The following is a 19717-nucleotide window of genomic DNA, read 5'->3' on the forward strand; positions in this document are numbered from 1 at the left end:
AAGAACACATACCGTCTAAAATGTCTAGCTAGAGATTTAGCCAACCATGGATAGACAAAGAAGTAAAACAAATGGCGAGAAAGAAAAAAACGATATTACCAAAAAGCAAAAAAGAGTGAAAAAATTAGAGAGTGGAACAAATTTAAGAACATACAAAAAAATGCCCAGTCAACATGCAGGAAAACCTATAACTCGTACATCTCAGACATGTTGATTGATGCCAACACAAACAACCCAAAACGATTCTGGAGCTGCATTAAAGGCAAACTTTCTGAGTCAACGGGAGTAGCACCCTTCGTAAAGAGGACATATTACACAGTGACACTGAAACAAAAGGCAATATACTGAATGACCAATTTACTTCAGTTTTCTCATCAGAACAAGGAGGAGAAGTACCAACAAAAGGCAACAGCCCCTACCCAACCGTACCAGAAATAAACGTGCAACAAGCCGGAGTTTACAAACTACTTAAAAACATCAACCAACATAAAGCGACTGGTCCTGACACTGTACCAGGGAAACTACTGAAAGATTTAGCAAAAGAAATATCGCCAATTCTAACAACCATCTTTAATGCATCAATCAAACAAGGCAAAATACCAGACCAATGGAAAGAGGCGTTAATAACACCATTATTTATAAAAGGAGACAGGGGAAAAGCATCAAACTATCGTCCTGTATCCCTGACGTCGATTTGTAGCAAGATCATGGAACATATACATGTACTGCATAGTAACATCATTAATTATCTTGAGGCAAATAACATCTTGTCTGAAAATCAACACGGTTTGCGCAAAAAACAGATCATGTGAGAGCTTGCTATTACTATACAAGATCTAGCAGATGGACTCATTAGCGGGGATCAAATGGATTGTGTACTGCTTGACTTTTCAAAAGCGTTTGACAAAGTGCCACACCAACGCCTGTTGAACAAATGCAGCTACTATGATATACAAGTTAACACACTTCAAGGTATAGCTAGTTTCCTTCAGGGCCGAACACAACAGGTTGTTTTAAATGGAAAAAAGTCAGAAACATCAGACGTAACATCTGGAGTTCCCCAAGGAACTGTAATGGGGCCTCTTCTCTTTCTAATCTACATAAATGACCTGCCAGAACTAGTAACATCTAAAACTAGATTATTTGCAGATGATTGTTTACTTAACCGAAAGATATGTAAAGAGGAGGATACCATCTTACTCCAGAAAGACCTAGGCAATCTACAGAAATGGAAGGACACATGGCTCATGTAATTCAACCCTGGCAAATTCGAGGTATTACGGGTAACCAACAAAAGAAAACCAATTACCATAAACTACACCATACATGGAAAGACAATAGAAGTAGTGAAGAATGTTAAATTTCTAAGCCATAATATCAGTCACAACTTATCATGGAACCACCATATAGGTACAGTAACCAAGAAAGCGAACAACATCAATTCTTTCTTGCGAAGAAATATCAGCTGCTGTCCTAATAAGATCAAGGCACAATGTTATACCACACAAATAAGACCAATTATGGAGTATGCTTGTATCATTTGGGATCCAATAACGCAGGAAAACATCAGAGAGTTAGAAATGGTGCAAAGAAGAGCAATGCATTTTGTAACTGGTGACTAAAGAACCACCAGTAGTGTAACCCAGCTGCTTAAAGCCCTGCAATGGGTCGAATTACAAGAACACAGAAAGGGAGTAAAGACCATCATGCTCTACCGCATAATTCACCACCTTGTGGCAATACCACCAAAGCAATACTTAATACCAAGGGGTGTAGTATTAACAACCAGAGGACATGACACCAGATTACTACTAACCTACTCGAGAATACAAAACCACCAGCAATCATTTTTTCCATCTGCAATTCGTCTGTGGAATGAAATACCATCTGCTGTCGTCACAGCTTCCAATTTGGAAGGATTCAAAGACAGCCTCCAGACGCCTGCTTCATGTTAGATATTTCAGTTCTAATTGTAAATAACAACACGATGGCTTTTAATCGGATTTGTGTACATAGTATGTTGGAAAGATGTTTCCTTTGGGCATGTGTAAATAGTCATTTGCGATAATACACCAGAGGTGGTATGCACATTATTATTAGAAGAAGAAATACTTCCTGCATATGGAGTATATATATATTTCCCAGTTGATGCGAAATTCTAGGGCTTGCATTTCCTACCATGATTTCCTTGATAGAGGGTTGCTGCTCACACGGAAGCTATTAAACCATGTGTTCCGAGTGGTTAAGTTGAAATCATCCCTTTGTAATTTTTAAGACGCAAGTTGGTTGATCTTGATGGAATGTAGGTATCGACAGAATGTAGATACATGAATGTGCATTTGTATATAACAATAATATTTAGTTTGCTTTAAATTTACTGATACCAAAATCAATATTATTACCAATGAAAACAATATTCAGAGATCTACTTACATTGTTGATTGGTAACGTTTTAGGATAAGTTTATTTAAAGGATTGATAAGTGTACCAGGAACGTTTCTTAATTTCCGGGCACGATAAACAACAACTCCGTAAAAATGAGGATGTGCTATCTCGTTTGAAATAATTCCTACCAAAGTTCAAAACCAAATCTGTATATCTATGGAAGAATATAGTAAAGGTTTTAAGTAATTTGTGGTACCAAACTCCCTGACTTAATAATTTACCATAGATTACGTTCGTTAAAATAAAAAAACATCACAACAGACACAGGCATAGCGAACTAGTTATATAAACACCGTAAGATGGTGCCAAAGGAACATCATCTTCCAAAAAAGGAAAATTAACAATAGGGAACGAAAAACCGCCTATGTTGTGTTTTGTGTAGTATGTCAGTTTGTCTTTTCTTTATTAACCATGGCGTTGTCAGTTTATTTTCGACTTAATATTTTAAATATCCCAGGTATCGTTTGCCTCTCTTTTAAAAATACTTTACGGCAAAACTGGGAATCATTTATTTATTCCTGCATCATTGACGAAGAAGGAGATGTGAGAATTGCAAGCCCTTGAATATAATATAAAATTTGACAAAATCAAACGTCATCAATCAACGGAACGAGTGAAAAATACCTCTCACATTCCTAACTTGGTACAGGCATTTTTGGGGAAATAATGGATTAAACCTGTGTTATGGTTTAATAGCTTGCATAACCTCCCACTTGTATGACAGTTGTTAATAGTTCTGTTATATTGACAAATTTGGGTGAGCCACCCAAACAGACATAAAAGGAATGTATATGTATCCTGCCACGTCCACTCTGTGTTTTTGTTAGATGTTTTTCTGCTTTGTATCCATCTGGCGAGTTAAGCCCTTTTTAACTGATTTTATAGTGTGTTCTTATGTTGTACTGTTATACCACTGTCTCAGGCTAAGGGACGGTTGTCGCCTTCAAACTAGTTTCAGTCCGATATTAGGGGAGGACCATTTGATATTCGAGGGGAGGGCAGGAAGGTTTTTATTTTAGGATTTGCTAATGATTTTCATTTGTTGCCCTATATATGCATGAGTCAATTACCCATATGCTATTTTGTGATACCTAATCAGATTGATATTACTTATCTACGTATTTCTTAGGAGTAAAACGACGAGTGTCGCATGTAGAGCAGGATCTGCTTACCCCTCCAGGGCAACTGATATCGCACCTGTTTTTTGGTTGCCCAGTCTTTAGAGTTGTCAATGTTGTGTTGTGTTTTCTGTTGTTTTTTGTTTTTTGTTTTCTCAGTTCATTTTCGACTTATGAGTTTTTCAAATCTTTTTATCTCACTTTTGTTGCTATTGCTTATTTTTTTCCGTGACTTTGATGCAGAAAAATTTATTTTCGCATTTGTACACTCATGTTTCCTGAATTTTATGTGGCAGATCATGCATTATAATTCTGACAACTGCAAGTTTGATTATTTAATCTGTTACAAGATTAAAAAACGAGTAAACAGATGTGGTATTATTTCCAATGAGGCAAATTGTCAATTAATTTTTATCTAGTTGTAAGGTTTAGTATTTTCACCTTTTTAAATTTTTGTGTTTGTTCTTGGACCATTTCAGCATATTTATAATTTATTTGGAGATACATCTTTGCATCACCCTGTCCTGGAAAATTTATGTGCATTTTCAACATGGGAGACAATAATATTATTCACTCTATTTTGTTGATTTTGTATTCTTGATATTTTGTATTTATTTTTCTCTCTATCTAATATTAAATACAAGATACGGATAAAAGTCAGCACTCAAATGATGATACGATTTCAATTAGAAGGGAACTTACAAGCTTGCCTTTTTGATATATTATTAGATATTGTTTTGCTGATCATTTTGTAGATATTGTCCTGCTGAAAACCTTTTCCTATGAGAAGTTTTTCTTAAAACCCTGCTTCGTTGTTTACCAACACACTCAACTCGATTTTTTAAAATGCTACGTAACAGTCCGCTTAATACCCCAAGCCGGCCAGTCTTTGCTGTTTCTTCTTCATGCAGTATGCTTAGCGAAGAAGAAGCATATGTCAATTTTAGATTCTAGTTTGACTCTGCTGGGCTTTAAACACTGATAACATCCTTCACCGAGAACCCACTACAACAAGACCAATGACGCGAACCCAGTACCAAAAGACCTCCGAGGAGAACCCACTACATTAAGACCATCGAGGCAAACCCACTACCTTAAGACCATCGATGCTAACCCACTGCCACAAGACAACCGAGGCGAACCCATTACAACAAGACCACAGAGGAGAACCCACTACCACAAGACCACCGTTGCAAACCCACTATCATGAGACCACAGAAGCGGTTTAAAAGAGGCTTGAATATGCCATAATGCATACAATAGAATGTCTCAGTGACCCAATTTTTAGTTTGTGCTTGTTATTGGTAAAAATAAAATACGGACTGAATTTTACTTTTGGAAGTTGACTTAACAAACAAACAAACAAATATGTCATTGCTAATCACAGCGCCCACAAGGAGCAGAATAATCAACATTAATGTCGTACTAATGATTACAAGTGTGTCAATATCAATAAGACACAATGTTATGGATGGAAGCACCTTCAATGAAAATAAAATATTTCTTAAGACTTAAGACAAACAGAAGAACACAACAAGCACAGTAGTTAGTTTTTGTTATAAAATAATATAACTGGGAAACAGAAGGAAGGGGGGGTTGTCACTGGGCATTACTACAACGTACTATTTATCATTTAAGGATCCGAAACTTTCCTATGAGTGGATAAGTTGTCCAATAATTCTTCAAGTTACTGGAGTATGAAAATATTTTCAGAAATCAAATAAATTGTGATTTAATATCTAAAGTACTAACATTTTTATACAATTGTTTTACTTCATATAAAAAGCTAAGACGATTATTTGAAAGTTTATGGCACTGAAGAAGAAAATGAATTTCACCCTCAATCTCAGTACCACACAATTTACAGATACATTCTGATACCGTCAGCGTGTTGTACCTTCCCCTCTCAATCTGCCAATCGTGAGCACTGGAATTGAATTTTGTTATATATTTTTTAATTGCCCTGTAAAACTAATTTTCTAAGACAAATATGCTTTTAAAAAGTCTATAAGTTTTAAACTTGTTCCCATATATTAGTACTTTATTACCACAGTTAAGTCTGCCTCATATCTTGACTTCTAGAAATTGACAATGAGGGTCGGTTGAAAACAGAAATTTACTACAAAAAAGCTTCCCAATTGTGAATTTTCCATTTCTATGTAGCAACATTCCAGAGGCATTTGTATACGGAGTATATATCTCCCAATTGATACGATATTTCCTATCATGATTTCCTTGTAATCATCCCTTCGTAAATTTTACGAACGCAGTCACGAGTTGGTTCACCGTTACGGAATATCCGTTTCACAGATGATATCGGATATGTTTATGATGTCGTAACTACAATCCAGGTCCCTTTCCAAGAATGTGACCTACCGAATAAGACTATTTATCAGGTTTGTAATAACATAGACAACACGATGGGTAGCACATGTGGAGCAGGATCTGCTTACCCTTCTAGAGCACCTGCAATCACCCCCAATTTTTGGTGGGGTTCGTGTTACTTAGTCTTTAGTTTTTTAAATTTTTGTCTTGTGTACTATTGTTTGTCTGTTTGTCTTTTTCATTTTTAGCCATGGTGTTGTCAATAGATATAAGAAGATGTGGTATGAGTGCCAATGAGACAACTCTCCATCCAAGACACAATTTATAAAATAAAAAAAAAAAAAACATTATAGGTCAAAGTTCGGTCTTCAACACGGAGCCTTGGCTCACACCGAACAGTAAGCTATAAAGGGCCCCAAAAACGTTGTCAGTTTATTTTCGATCTATGAGTTTGAATATCCCTCTGGTATCTTTCGTCCCCCTTTTGCAATATATGAAATAATTTGCTACTTCCCATTTACAAATTGTCACTTTAATATAAAAAAGAAGATGTGGTATGATTGACAATGAGACAACTCTCCACAAGAGACTAAATGACACAGAAATTAACAACTATAGGTCACCGTACGGCCTTCAACAATGAGCAAAGCCCATACCGCATAGTCAGCTATTAAAGACCCCGAAATGACAATGTAAAACAATTTAAACGAGAAAAACTAACGGCCTAATTTATGTACAAAAAATGAACGAAAAACAAACATGTAACACAAAAACAAACGACAACCACTGAATTACAGGCTCCTGACTTGGGACAGGCACATGCATACAGAATGTGGCGAGGTTAAACATGTTAGCGGGATTCCAACCCTCCCCTAGCCTGGGACAGTGGTGTAACAGTACAACAAATAAACGAACTATAAAAATCAGTTGAAAAAGGCTTAACTCATCAGATGGGTACAAATAGAAATACTACACAGAGTGGACGTGACCGGGTACTTGTATATCCCAACAACAAAAATACACTAAGTACAGATATGAGAGTACTCGCAGTTACTGACAGCTAGTTCAAAGCCACTAACAACTAATATAAAATCATGCATCTAAGATTAAAAATTCAATCAGTACATATCAAACATCCAATGGATTTAGTGTAAAGACGTCATAAACAGTCAGAGAAAAACATGACCTTGTGCAATGCCAAGATACACGTATCGATAGATTGTAGATCCATGAAAGTGTATATGTATATAACAATTATATTTAGTTTGCTTTTGAATTACTGATAACAAAATCAATATTAATGCCAATGAAAACAATATTCAGAGATCTAATTACAGTGTTGAATTGGTAACCTTTTAGAATAAGTGTATTTAAAGGATCGATAAGTTTACCAGGATCTTTTCTAAATTTCCGGGCACGGTAAACAACAACTCCGTAAAAATGAGGATGTGCTATCCCGTTTGAAATAAGTTTTCTACAGGTACAACCAAAATTCAAAACCAAGTCTTTATATCTATGGAATAATTCAGTAAAATTCATATGAACAGTTGATTCACACTGATTTCTCTGTGTCTTGTGCATGAAATAGGTGCAAACGAATCTTCCTTCTGTTGGCACAATGTTGTTTCCCGATGTCTTATGTCTTTCAGGCTAATGCAAAACGCCTGATGGCTTTTTCATATAACAATATGAACTTATGGCAAAGGTCAAATTCTAAAATGCGAAATTTTCTTTTGAACTCAATTTCAAGGTGATAGCTTATGTATCTCATATCAAAAGACCCCAGGTCTTTAAAATGTATGGTTATGAAGTTATCCTACCGAGCGGCCTTTTTTTGGGAACTTAAGGGAAAAACTCCCACAACCAGAGTACTTCAACCTATGCGTATTCGTGAAGCGTCATGTCAAAACTGACAATTTGCTAAAAAGATTTTGTCAATCACTTTTACGGTTTCTATTTTATATCATGGTATTGACCACAATTTTCTGCTTATTGACCTAGAATCACAAATCGAAAGTAACTAGGTCTTTGAGACTTACAGTTAATGATTTTTCCGAAAATGCAATCATGTCACACAAAAAAGGAATAACTCGTAGTCCATGTAAATAGATTGCTTTCGAATATAGCATTCTGAAAAATATTTCATCGATATTTTTTTTCCTGAGCAGAAGCAATAACGAGCAACACTAGTAAACTCATATTTGGAGAAGATTTCAGTAAAAAAGGGGAGAGTTTCAAAAGGTCAATAACTGTTCGATTTTATATACCAAATATCTGAGCGATGTATTGCGTAAAAAGAGTGACGGAAGAAAAGAAATAATCAGAACAAAATCGAAAGCTCATTAAACGGAATGGTGGAAAGACGTAACTATTAATAGAATGTTACAGAGTAATGTATTGATATCAAAAATAATAAGTATAGCTTATTTTATTTACATGTAATTGTATTTAATGAATGACTATTATTTATTTTGAATTTATTGAACCATAAAATTAATTTTTGACTCTTCACATTTTACATAATCCGCTTCGCGGATTATTCAATGTGAAGAGTCAAAAATTAACTTTATGGTTCAATAAATTGAAAATAAATTATTGTCATTCATTATAAATAAATTTCTATCAAAAATAAGGCTCAAAGAGCTTTTTATATTATTTATATTAACAATAACAACGTACACACATGTTGGCGTATGAATACACAACGTCAGAGTGGGCGTGTCGCCATAAAAATTGACAACATTGAAAATAAAGGTAGTACTTTTAACCAATCAGAAGACAGTAAATACACCAAATTTATTTATTAATATACATTATTCAAAATATTGAAGTTCAAATATATATTTGAGTGTTAAACATAATAAGTACACATATAAGGTAAAACCAACAAATGTTATTATAGTTCTCTTGACATCTACTACTAAATTATTCAGTTATCAATATTGAAACAAAAGGGTCCCAAAAAAGGAAATAAATCTATCCCAAGGTTGTAACTGCTATGGGACAAACCATCAAACGTATATACTAGTAAATGAAGACAACAGAAGTATACCACTGTTTAATAGCAGTAAATTGAGTGAGGGAAAACAATGCTGGGTCATGAACTAAAACTAAGGTCAGCACATCAACTTTAACAGGAAAACAACGGAACAACAGAAACACTAACCTGCAACAAAAACAAACGCCTACATACATAGAAACATACTATTTGATAACAACTGCTATATTCCTGACTTGGTACAGGACAAATGGTGGGTTGAATCTAGTTTTATAGCTAGCCAAACCTCCCGCTTATAAGGCAATCTTAAAATTACCACTAAAATGACAACAATACATGACAGGAATTCGAAAATAGTACAAACAAAAACAAGATGTCTCAGCACAGAGAAATATATAAAAAAATAATATAATAGTAAATTACAACATATTAAATCACACAGCTTACAAATTCGGTAAACTAAGGCCGTGTTCCCATTGACATTAACCTGAACTCGGTGTTGTGTTAGGTGTTAGTGTAATTCACACGTAAACTAAACACAATTACGTTCCAATTGATAACACTCAAGGTTTACATGCAGTTTAAATCATGTTTTGTCTACATGCAGTCGATAGTCAATGTAGACCTTGAGTCGGTAAGTTGTATACAAAACTAGATATTTAGAACATGACTTTTACATTGTATGTTTAAAGAAGGAAGGATTTTTTTTAATAAAAGTGATATTTATAACAATTAATAATAATGTTGCAGCCTACGTTTTTTTAATGCGCAATTGAGACATGTTTAGTATCTTTAAAATACTGCAAATCATGAAAATGGCTTTTATAAAGGAGCAACATTTTTCTTTCAGGGGGTGTTATGTTTTTTTTTCGGAGTCAGAATTTGTTTTCGCGCAAACGTTTTCTTTCATTTTTTTCGACGCTATCAATCAATTATTTGTTTTCAATATTTAACACTATAAGGTATGGGGAAAATCTGGATTCAGAATATTTTTTTGGGGTCAAATTGGGGATCAGAATATTTTTTAAGGAAAAAACCATAACCCCCCCCCACACCCCACCCACCCCTCTTTTTGAAGTCAAATCGTCGTTCCATATTAAATTGCTAGATAAGTTGTCCGAGAATTTGCTTCTATGTAATAAGCATTTAAATGACATATAGTTTACAAGTGTGAACAAATCTAATGTTCAGGTAATAAAACCAGGTGTATGGATGTGAACGAATTTAATGTGAAACCAGTGTACATTACATTACACTAATTGTAAACATGTTTACTTTACATGGCGTTTGGTGTAAACACGGCCTAAAATTACAATGTTTAGTAACGGATTTGATGGTTTATCTAGACATTTTGGCTGCAATGGCCATGTTAACACCACAAAGTTTACTCTGATTGCAGACACACATTGCATCTGGAAATTTGATAGGGCACGAAAAGGCCTAGATATAATAATTCTAAAGTATTTTATGATTGATTCAAAAACTTAACTGGATTTCGTTGTGCACTTTTTCTGTTCCTGCATAATATGATAATATCAACAAACACTAGTTTTTTATTTGATAAGGTAGTATTACCCCCTTTGGTTTCTTCTACCCCTTTGAAAATACATAAACACCACAAGATGGAACAGAGGGTACGTTACTGTCGAAAAACAAAAGGTAGACACGTGAAAAGATGAAATGATCAGTTGTATGATTTTGGAGTTCTTGCGATTCCCTCAGTGTTTGTGTTTGTTTCCTTGATACCTTTTATTTAAAATTGATTTACGAGATTTGAAAACAGGCAATCTACTGTAGCTTTAACTTATCATATTACCAATTTTGAAATCGCCCATCTGTGTCCATATCTGCATCAACAAACTAATGCATCTTTTTACCAAATATATTAAACTACAGGTGAACGAACTAAACGACTGACGGAAACTGAGTAAAACGGCTTAAATAGTAGGCTATCACCTGCCAATGATTACAAGGAATATGAAGATGTAAATGTTATTATTATTTCGTACAGATTGATGTCGTAATAACCTGTGCATTGTTTATCAAGTTAAATTGATGACGAGACTTTTTGACTCTTCAAACTTATTTTTAGATATGTTTAATTACCATTCCCACTGATCTAAGAACCAATTTCAAGTTAAATTTTAAGCAAACTTCGTCATAGGACCCCCTAACATTCTAAATTCAAATTCAAACTTTTGTTGAGTCAAGTGAATATAAATAAAGATGTGGTATGATTGCCAATGAGACAACTCTACACAAGAGACTAAATGAAATAGAAATTAAAACTAGAGATCATCGTATGGCCTTCAACAATGAGAAATGCCCATACTGCATATTCAGCTGTAAAAGACCCCAAAATGACAAATGCGAAACAATTCAAACTAGAAAACTAAAGGCCTAATTTATGTACAAAATAATGAACGAAAAACAAACATGTTACACAGTAACAAATGGCAACCACTGAAAAATAGGCTCCTGCCATTGGGACAGACACATAATGTGGCGGTGTTAAACTAGTTTGTTTGCGCCACCCCTCCCGTAACTTTAGACAACGACACAACACAATTTGGAATTCAAAGAGTCCTGCACAAAGGTGTTTGTCGAAATGGACTGCCCTGATTGCCAAAGACCTGTTTCAAAGTCAACGTTTGGTCGAGCCTTTTCTATGCTTAAGTAAACTTTTTGACAAGAACATTTCAAAATATCATCAATTGTTGAAATATCTGTCAAGGATACAGTTAATTATTTGGTCAGCTCTTCATACTTAAGTTAATCTGTAAGTCAATTGACTGTCTGTCTTAGGTTAATTTCCTTTTTAAAGGTTACAATCACACCTCTGTGTCTTTTCTCATTGCCTTGGCTTTTGTCTTTTGAATATTGTATGGCATCAGTATTCCATTTATCTGCAGCTAGCTTCCAAACTATACTTCCACTAGAATTCTGAATATTAAGTATTTCTCCACTTTCATATAACCTGTTTTAATAGAATAAAAAATTAGAAAATTTAAGTTAACTTCAAATAGCTTTAAACATTAAAATGTTGAAGAAGTATTGTAATTTGTTCTTGTATTAATCACTACAAAAGTCAAAAAGTCTGAAAAGACCAATTTTTGTCTGAATGTGCATGAATGTTTACTCGACATTCTTTCTTTGTCTGAACTATTTTTAAAAATTCTTGACAAAGTCTGAATTTGTCTAATAAAGTTCTGGATTGTTCTTGACATATGTCTTGACAGTATTAACATTGTCTAAAAATTTCTCGACACTTTATTTATCATCTGATAAGTGTCTTGATTAGTCTCGACAAATTCTTGACTGTCTTAAGTTTGTCTCGATCAGTCTTGACATATTCTTGACATTCTTAATAATATCTGAATATGTCTTGACACATTCTTGACCGTCTTAAAGCTGTCTGAATATATATCGGCACATTCTTGACGGTCTTAAAGATGTCTTGACACTATCTCAACAGTATAAATTTAGCCTGAATTGTGTATAGACACATTCCTAACAGTTTAAAAACTTTCTTTTGCAGTTTTATACTCTATCACTAAACTAAACTTAGAAGAATTAGGATACAATAATACATTGCACATTTTGTTACAGTAATTGTTTATTTACCATATTTTCATTGAATATTATGCATGAAAAATGAAATATGTTTACAGTATGATTGGTTTCAATCATGTAGTAATTATTTATAAGATTTATAAATCAACATTTGTAATAATTTACAAGATAAAATTGAGAATGGAAATGGGGAATATGTCAGAGAGACAACAACCCGACCAAAGATCACACAACAACCAAAGGCCACCAATGGGTCTTCAACACAGCGAGAAAATCCCGCACCCGGAAGTGGTCCTCAGCTGGCCCCTAAATAAAATTGTGTACTAGTTCAGTGAAATTGGACGTCACCCTAAACTCCAAAAACATATAAATGAACTAAAATTTAAAAACATACAAGACTAAGAAAGGCCATAGACAACACATTTAAATTGGTTTATATCAACATTCTCACATTTGTATTTGTTAATATTTTAAATGTCATACACATATTTATATTTATAAAAATATTTATATACTCAAAGTTTTAATTATTAAAATATTTAGATGCCCAATTTTTTTTTAACTTGAAATAACAGTATATTCTATAAAGAGAAATAAAGATAAAGATATATCATGTATATTGGTCATGATTTGAAATAACAGTATATTCTATTAAAGAGAATTAAAGATAAAGATATATCATGTATATTGGTCATGATTTAAAATAACAGTATATTCTATAAAGAGAAATAAAGATAAAGATATATCATGTGTATTTGTCATAATCCGTAAAACTCAAAAGTGTCAAGTAAATTTAAGACACAATTCAAAATGTTCAGAATATGTCAAGCCATACTGAGAAAAATAAAGAATGTCAAAAATTTGTCAAGAAATTTTAAGACCATATTCAGAATGTCGAGAATTTGTCGATTAAATTTCATAAATATCTAATATAAATCAGAAATTGTTAAGAAAAATTAGGGCACATGTACTTTTTGAGAATGTCGAGTAATTGTTCATGCAAATTGAGACAAAAAATGGTCTTTTCAGACTTTTGTACATTTGTAGTGAATGAATGCAAAACATTTAATACTTGTTTTGATTTAGAATCTGCAAACAACAGGTTAAACGTCTTACGAAACGTTTCGAATTAACTAATGAATTACGGAGTTTTGTTAAGCTCCTGTAACAAACATTATAGTGTAGTTTTCAGATGTATCTAGAATAATCTCATTTCAGAAAAGATCTATTTTGTTGACGCATTGTTAACCGAACTTAATTATCTGGGATGGAGGTTTAGTTTACTACAAGTTAATGGGGCTTGAGTTATAAAACACACCATTTTATAATCAAGGGCTCATAATTTGATAGCGAGTAAAAAGACGGGCAAATGATCACCATTTACAATTTCAAAACTATTATCAGGATTACATTCTTTATCTAATCAGATCATTTGAACCGCTGTAACGAATTCATAGACAAAAATATTTAGTACGTATTTCAATGCATGTTACTGTCATATGATGTTCCTTTTAAGATGCAACTGCTATTTGTTTGCATCAGGCAGCGAAATGTTTCATATCAATCCAATTATAATCGTCCACTATTATAGGAGATAAATTTGAAAAAAAATCAATAGGTTCCAAGTTTTTTTACTGTTCTTTTCTTACATTGTGAAGGTTTGGAAGTCAGTAGTTAACAATGAAATGATATTAACATTGGATATAAGTTTCAGATTTTTGCATATAATTTATCTTTTGTTCATGCATTTTTCTTTTTTTTCTTCGACATTTTCCAACGGTCTCCAACTACTTTCTTCCGAGTTAGAATAAAAAATTATCATGGAGTCATATAATATTCGTGTATTCTTGTCTCTCATTTTTACTAATGTGCTTTGTCTGTATGACTTTTTGTCTTTCTTTGTTACATACTACAGATTAAGATTATAACAATGGTGACTGCTGTACCCCAACTGTTAACACTTTTAACTATTATATCTGTTTGTTTTGTTAACACATCGTTGCCTATATAATGGAATTGAATGCTACTGCCATACAAGTAAAAGGTTTAGCTAGCTATAAAACCAGGTTTAATCCACCATTTTCTAAATAAGAAAATGCCTGTACCAAATCAGGAATATGACAGTTGTTATCCATTCGTTTGATGTGTTTGAGCTTTTAATTTTGCCATTTGATTAGGAACTTTCCTTTTTGAATTTTCCTCGGAGTTCAGTATTTTGTGATTTTACTTTTTTTTAATGTATTTGAGCTTTTGATTTTGCCATTTGATTTGGGACTTTCGGTTTTGACTTTTCCTCGGCGTTCGGTATTTTTGTGATTTGACTTTTTAAACGTCAACTAAGCTATCTTTGGGATTGAAAAGTATTGTTTTGTATCACAAGAAAACAGTAACGAAAAACATATTTCTCAGATAAATGTATAGAGTAAGGTATAGATGTTAAATCATGAGAAACGAAGTCGGTAGATTAATAAAAAAAAGCAGGGAAATTGTGATAGTTTCGTGTACGTGAGAACTAGTTTATGTACTATTGACTTAAAACTTATCACATATACCAGCCTTATAATTTGGAACATATTACGTGCGTTTCGCATATTGTTAGAATCAAGACAGGCAATTTAAAGTTAACAAGCATCATTAAAAGAATATTTTGAAAATTATATGCCAAATACGACTAGGATTATCTATCCACGAGAGAAGAAACTCATTGTTTCGAATAAATCATTTTTCTATTGTCAGTTATTTTCAAGAACATTAACATATTAATGAAATTTCCTGTCTGCAAAAAAAGTCCTGCCTACTAGGCTGGTTATACACTCGGTAAAGAAACGTCTACCAGTAGTGCCATCGACCTAGTGGTTATATAAACTAATTAAAGATACCAGGTTTAAGATGTTGTACACCATAATATTGTTTTGTCTACTTAAGACACGACCTTTCTATTCAAAACATCAACAGCCTATATTTCACATTTTCTTCAGCACGCTCATACCATCAAAAAGAATTTTCATATGGTTTGAGAATTACCTCCTTGAGGTAAAAATAGACTAGTGTTAATCAATGTGATAAAAAATGTGGATGCAACGGCTTCGGCATACAAAAGTAAAAGAGTTGTTTTGTTTACCTTTTAAATTTTTCAACTTCAACGTCTTCACCAGAAATAAATAAGGTAAATACTTGTTCGTCAACTTTTACTGTGCTAGGTAAATGCTGTAATATATATACCATTAACATTATTCTTAATTCTAGATACTTATATTTCTAACAGCAACATTAATTTCAAAACCACAAAATTAAAGAAAAGAGATAATAATTCCGTTTTGCCCCCGAAATGGTGTTTAGCGGGCTGATATGAAAATTTATTGCATGCCTCCGGCTATTATCACATGTCCTTCCGTAACATTTTCACATGGCGTTCCGGCGTTACTCGGAAAATTCCGGAAAATACATCCCAATCAAGTCAATGGTACGTTTTCAATGAATAACATAACAAAGTAAAGTACAAAACAATTATTAGGAAACAGGAAAATATATAATGTAAAATGCAAAAAAAAAAACTATTATACAATAAATGCATATTTCAAAAGTTTCCAGCATAATTTTGAAAGTTACTTTACAAATGTTGAATTTTCCGAACAGTGTTCATTATGTTTCATTGATTTTTTTTATCATCAATATAGAAATATATAAAACTGTTGTTTTTCTCCTCTGTTGAGTCTGTTGAGGTATATGATAGAAAAATTTCATATCTGATGATACGTCGCACGGCCGTAGATTTTTCACTTTTTGAACTTCTACGTATGAACCACTTAAAAGGATCAATATATTAAATTATTATTTTTCACCATTGTTGAAGCATATGATACAAAGATCATAATATGACATTTTTCATATAAAATGTATTATCAGCCCTCGAGCGTTCGGGTCTTCGGCTGTTGAGCCATTGAACCATGATAATACATCTGAGTTGAAAAATGCCATGAAATAATCTGATAATATTTCTCTAGAATAGGCACTTAATATTTAAGTGACGTGATTTGAAATAACTGAACTGTGTACTTTTATGTCATTTTCAGAGGTAAAAATATATGTCATCCTAATTTTTACTGGTATACACACACAGACAGTTGGTTATTATGATTGTCAAGAAGGGCACAGTCAGACTCCACAAATCATTGAAACTTTGATTACAGATATTCGATTTCGATCATGAAGACCTTTTTGTAGTACTCAAAATATCGTATGTCTCATTTTTAATAATTATCCGAAATAAAATTATATAGTTTATGTCAGACTTCTACGCCTGATAAAAATTTTGTAACTGATTGACATTTTCTCAATCTGGAATAAAACAAATGATATCGTGTTTTTGTTTTCATTTTTGGAGGTAGATTATCTTGAGTATTCCTTACTGGACAATAGTCACGAAAAAGTTTGACTATATTTTCTTTTCCTTCCTTCATGGCTGTCTCAAACGGTGTTTTTCCCCACCTAAAATATTGATAAAATAAGATAATTTGAACTAAAATACATTATAGCGTCTGTCTGCTCGCCATCAATTAATAGCTAGCGTGCGCAATGTAACTTACCATGTACATTCTGTTAGTATAGGAGAATGCATTTGATTTAAATTGTGGCCTGGATTTGTTTTTGTCTAAATCGATTTATGACTTTCGAACACCGGTATACTTCTGTTGTCTTTACTATGCATTGAAAATAAATAAATCGCATGAGTAATCCCAATCAGACCTATTCACGCCTTAAATCATTGACCCTGATATAAGATCACAATGTTGTATGGATTGTAATGATATGCCATTTAGTAACGGTGTGGTAGAAATAGTAACTATGTAAGGATTTTGTATATTATTTACAACGTTCAAATACATAAAGTTGTGGACAGTTTTTTTCATTAAGGTTTCTTTAGGTTTCATACAGATTGTAGTCATAACATTGTTGTAATACATGTCACTTACATCAATTCACAATTTGATAGATGCATGTTATGTCTCTTTTCTTATGTTTCGAAAGCTATTTATGGTCTGGAAGTTTACTTATCACATGTTAACTTTGTACAAGAATCTATTAAAAGAGTTCACCGATTTATAGCACTAACATCATTTTAAGTTGTAAATAAATGAAAAATCGGGATGTATGTCAGTGAGTCACTAATAAAACGAAAAAAAATACCAAAGATATACAAAGGCAACATACAAATTAAAAGAAAAATAAGATGTCAACACGTCTAAATTTTAATATTCCTTTCGTCTCTATTAGCTAAATGGTTAGTTTTGAATAGTAAATCCAAGAGGGACGAAATATACCAGAGGAACAGTCAACTTAGTAGTCATATAAGGAAACATATTGTATATACCGTTTTACTCAAATGTAGATCGATTATGATAACTTAGATTACATTTTACGAAAGCGTGCTAGTTACACTTAAAAAAATGTTTACAAATATTTTCTAGATAATAATTAAAGTTGTGATGAGAATGGGGAATTTGCAACATTCAGTGTGAGAAAACAAACATTTTTCAAACACAAACCTTTAAACAGACTTATTCGGAAGGGATATAGTTACGATACTGTTGTCAGATCATTAAGGATTGCATATTTTGGTATTAATATTGATTCACTCATAGGGTCTTTACATCGGAAATAAACACATTAATTCTAAAACCAGTTGTTGGCATGATACGGGTTACATGTATGTTCTTCTCATATATTTTATGATTGAATGATTCTAAACCCCTAACGGGAAGGATTGTACCTGATTTTCATATGATGAAAATATAATCTTTCAATCAGTTTAATTGAGGTCTGGAGCTGGCATGTCAGTAACCGCTAGTAGTCCTTTGTAAATTTATCTATCATTGTCATTTTGCTTAGTTTCTTTTGTTACCTATTCTGACATCGGACTCGGACTTCTTTTAAACTGAGTTTTACTGTGCGTATTGCTATGTGTTTCTTTATTCTACATTGGCTAGAGGTATAGGGGGAGGGTTGAGATCTCACAAAACATGTTTAAACCCGCCGCATTTTTGCGCCTGTCCCAAGTCAGGAGCCTCTGGCCTTTGTTAGTCTTGTATGTTTTTTAATTTTAGTTTCTGTTGTTAATTTTGGAATTTAGTATGACGTCCATTATCACTGAACTAGTACACAATTTTATTTAGGGGCCAGCTGAGGACCACTTCCGGGTGCGGGATTTTCTCGCTGCGTTGAAGACCCATAGTGCTCTTTTGTCGGGTTGTTGTCTCTTTGACATATTCACCATTTCCATTCTCAATTTTATTGCTTAAATATTCATTTATTGACAGTGAACAATGTATTGTTGCGAAATAAATATAATTAAAACTATATATCATAACTTATTTTAAGATTAAATATGTGTAAATGAAAGTTTACCTATCCTTAGCTGTGTCTGCTTCCTTTACCAGACGACAATCTTTCAGTCAAAACTCCACAACTTGTTCTTGGTTATTATTCACTGCTATATGCAATGCTGTTCGTTTGTCATAATCTGAAACTGTCATATTGTAGCCTGCTTCTTTGTATCTATAAAAACATGACATAAGATTTATTTGCATAAGACATTAAAGTCGATAATGTCCATTGCATAAACATAAGTTATCTATATCAGTAAGTTGATCCTTAATTACCAGTAGGTTTGTCCGTAAATATTACCCGACATCGAAACAAATCTTAAAGAATCATGAAATTGCAAAATTTGATAAGTCGAATACTTTAACGGTCCAAAAAGTAAATTAAAATAAATACTGAACTGCAGGGAAAAATTCAAAAAGGGAAGTCCCATAGCAAAATCAAAAGCTCAAACACATCAAACGATAGAAAAACAACTGTCATATTCCTGACTTGGATTAAGGTGGCTGGGGTGTCTTCCTCCATCTTGTAATTTGGAAATAGCAGATGAAAATCGATTTATATTGTGAATGAATTGTGCAAATTTCAAAGTAGTATGTAATCTATCTGTAAGACTTTTCATGTTAATATAGAAAATTATGTGTTTTATCATATTTATGGCTGTATTTTACAAACAATAGAATATTTTTGTTAGATTCATTTTTTTTCAAATTTGCCACATACGGGGAGATAACACAGATATATGGGGAGATAACTCGGAAAAAATTACTTTTATAATAAAATGTGCTGTGAATTTACCTATTTTATAATGAAGCAAGAAAACGAGTCCAGTGACTCCATTTCTTCTATTTCGTATCTGAAAACATATTATTTGGGC

The 19717-nt window shown here is 33.0% G+C and overlaps 1 protein-coding gene across 1 annotated transcript in view; it reads right to left on the minus strand.

Moving 5' to 3' along the window:
- Positions 1-9958: 9958 nt before the first annotated feature.
- Positions 9959-19717, minus strand: part of LOC127726240 (uncharacterized) — a 51247-nt gene continuing 41488 nt past the window's right edge. The window contains exons 18-21 of the mRNA XM_052233547.1: positions 18865-19014; positions 16869-16947; positions 15581-15666; positions 9959-11863 (exon numbers count right to left, since the gene is read on the minus strand). Coding sequence (XP_052089507.1) covers positions 18912-19014 — 103 coding nt within the window. The 3' untranslated portion in view covers positions 9959-11863; positions 15581-15666; positions 16869-16947; positions 18865-18911. The remainder of the gene's footprint in view (positions 11864-15580; positions 15667-16868; positions 16948-18864; positions 19015-19717) is intronic.

The sequence above is a fragment of the Mytilus californianus genome, unplaced genomic scaffold, assembly GCF_021869535.1.
Source record: "Mytilus californianus isolate M0D057914Y unplaced genomic scaffold, xbMytCali1.0.p SCAF_17, whole genome shotgun sequence".
NCBI classification, from domain to species: domain Eukaryota; kingdom Metazoa; phylum Mollusca; class Bivalvia; order Mytilida; family Mytilidae; genus Mytilus; species Mytilus californianus.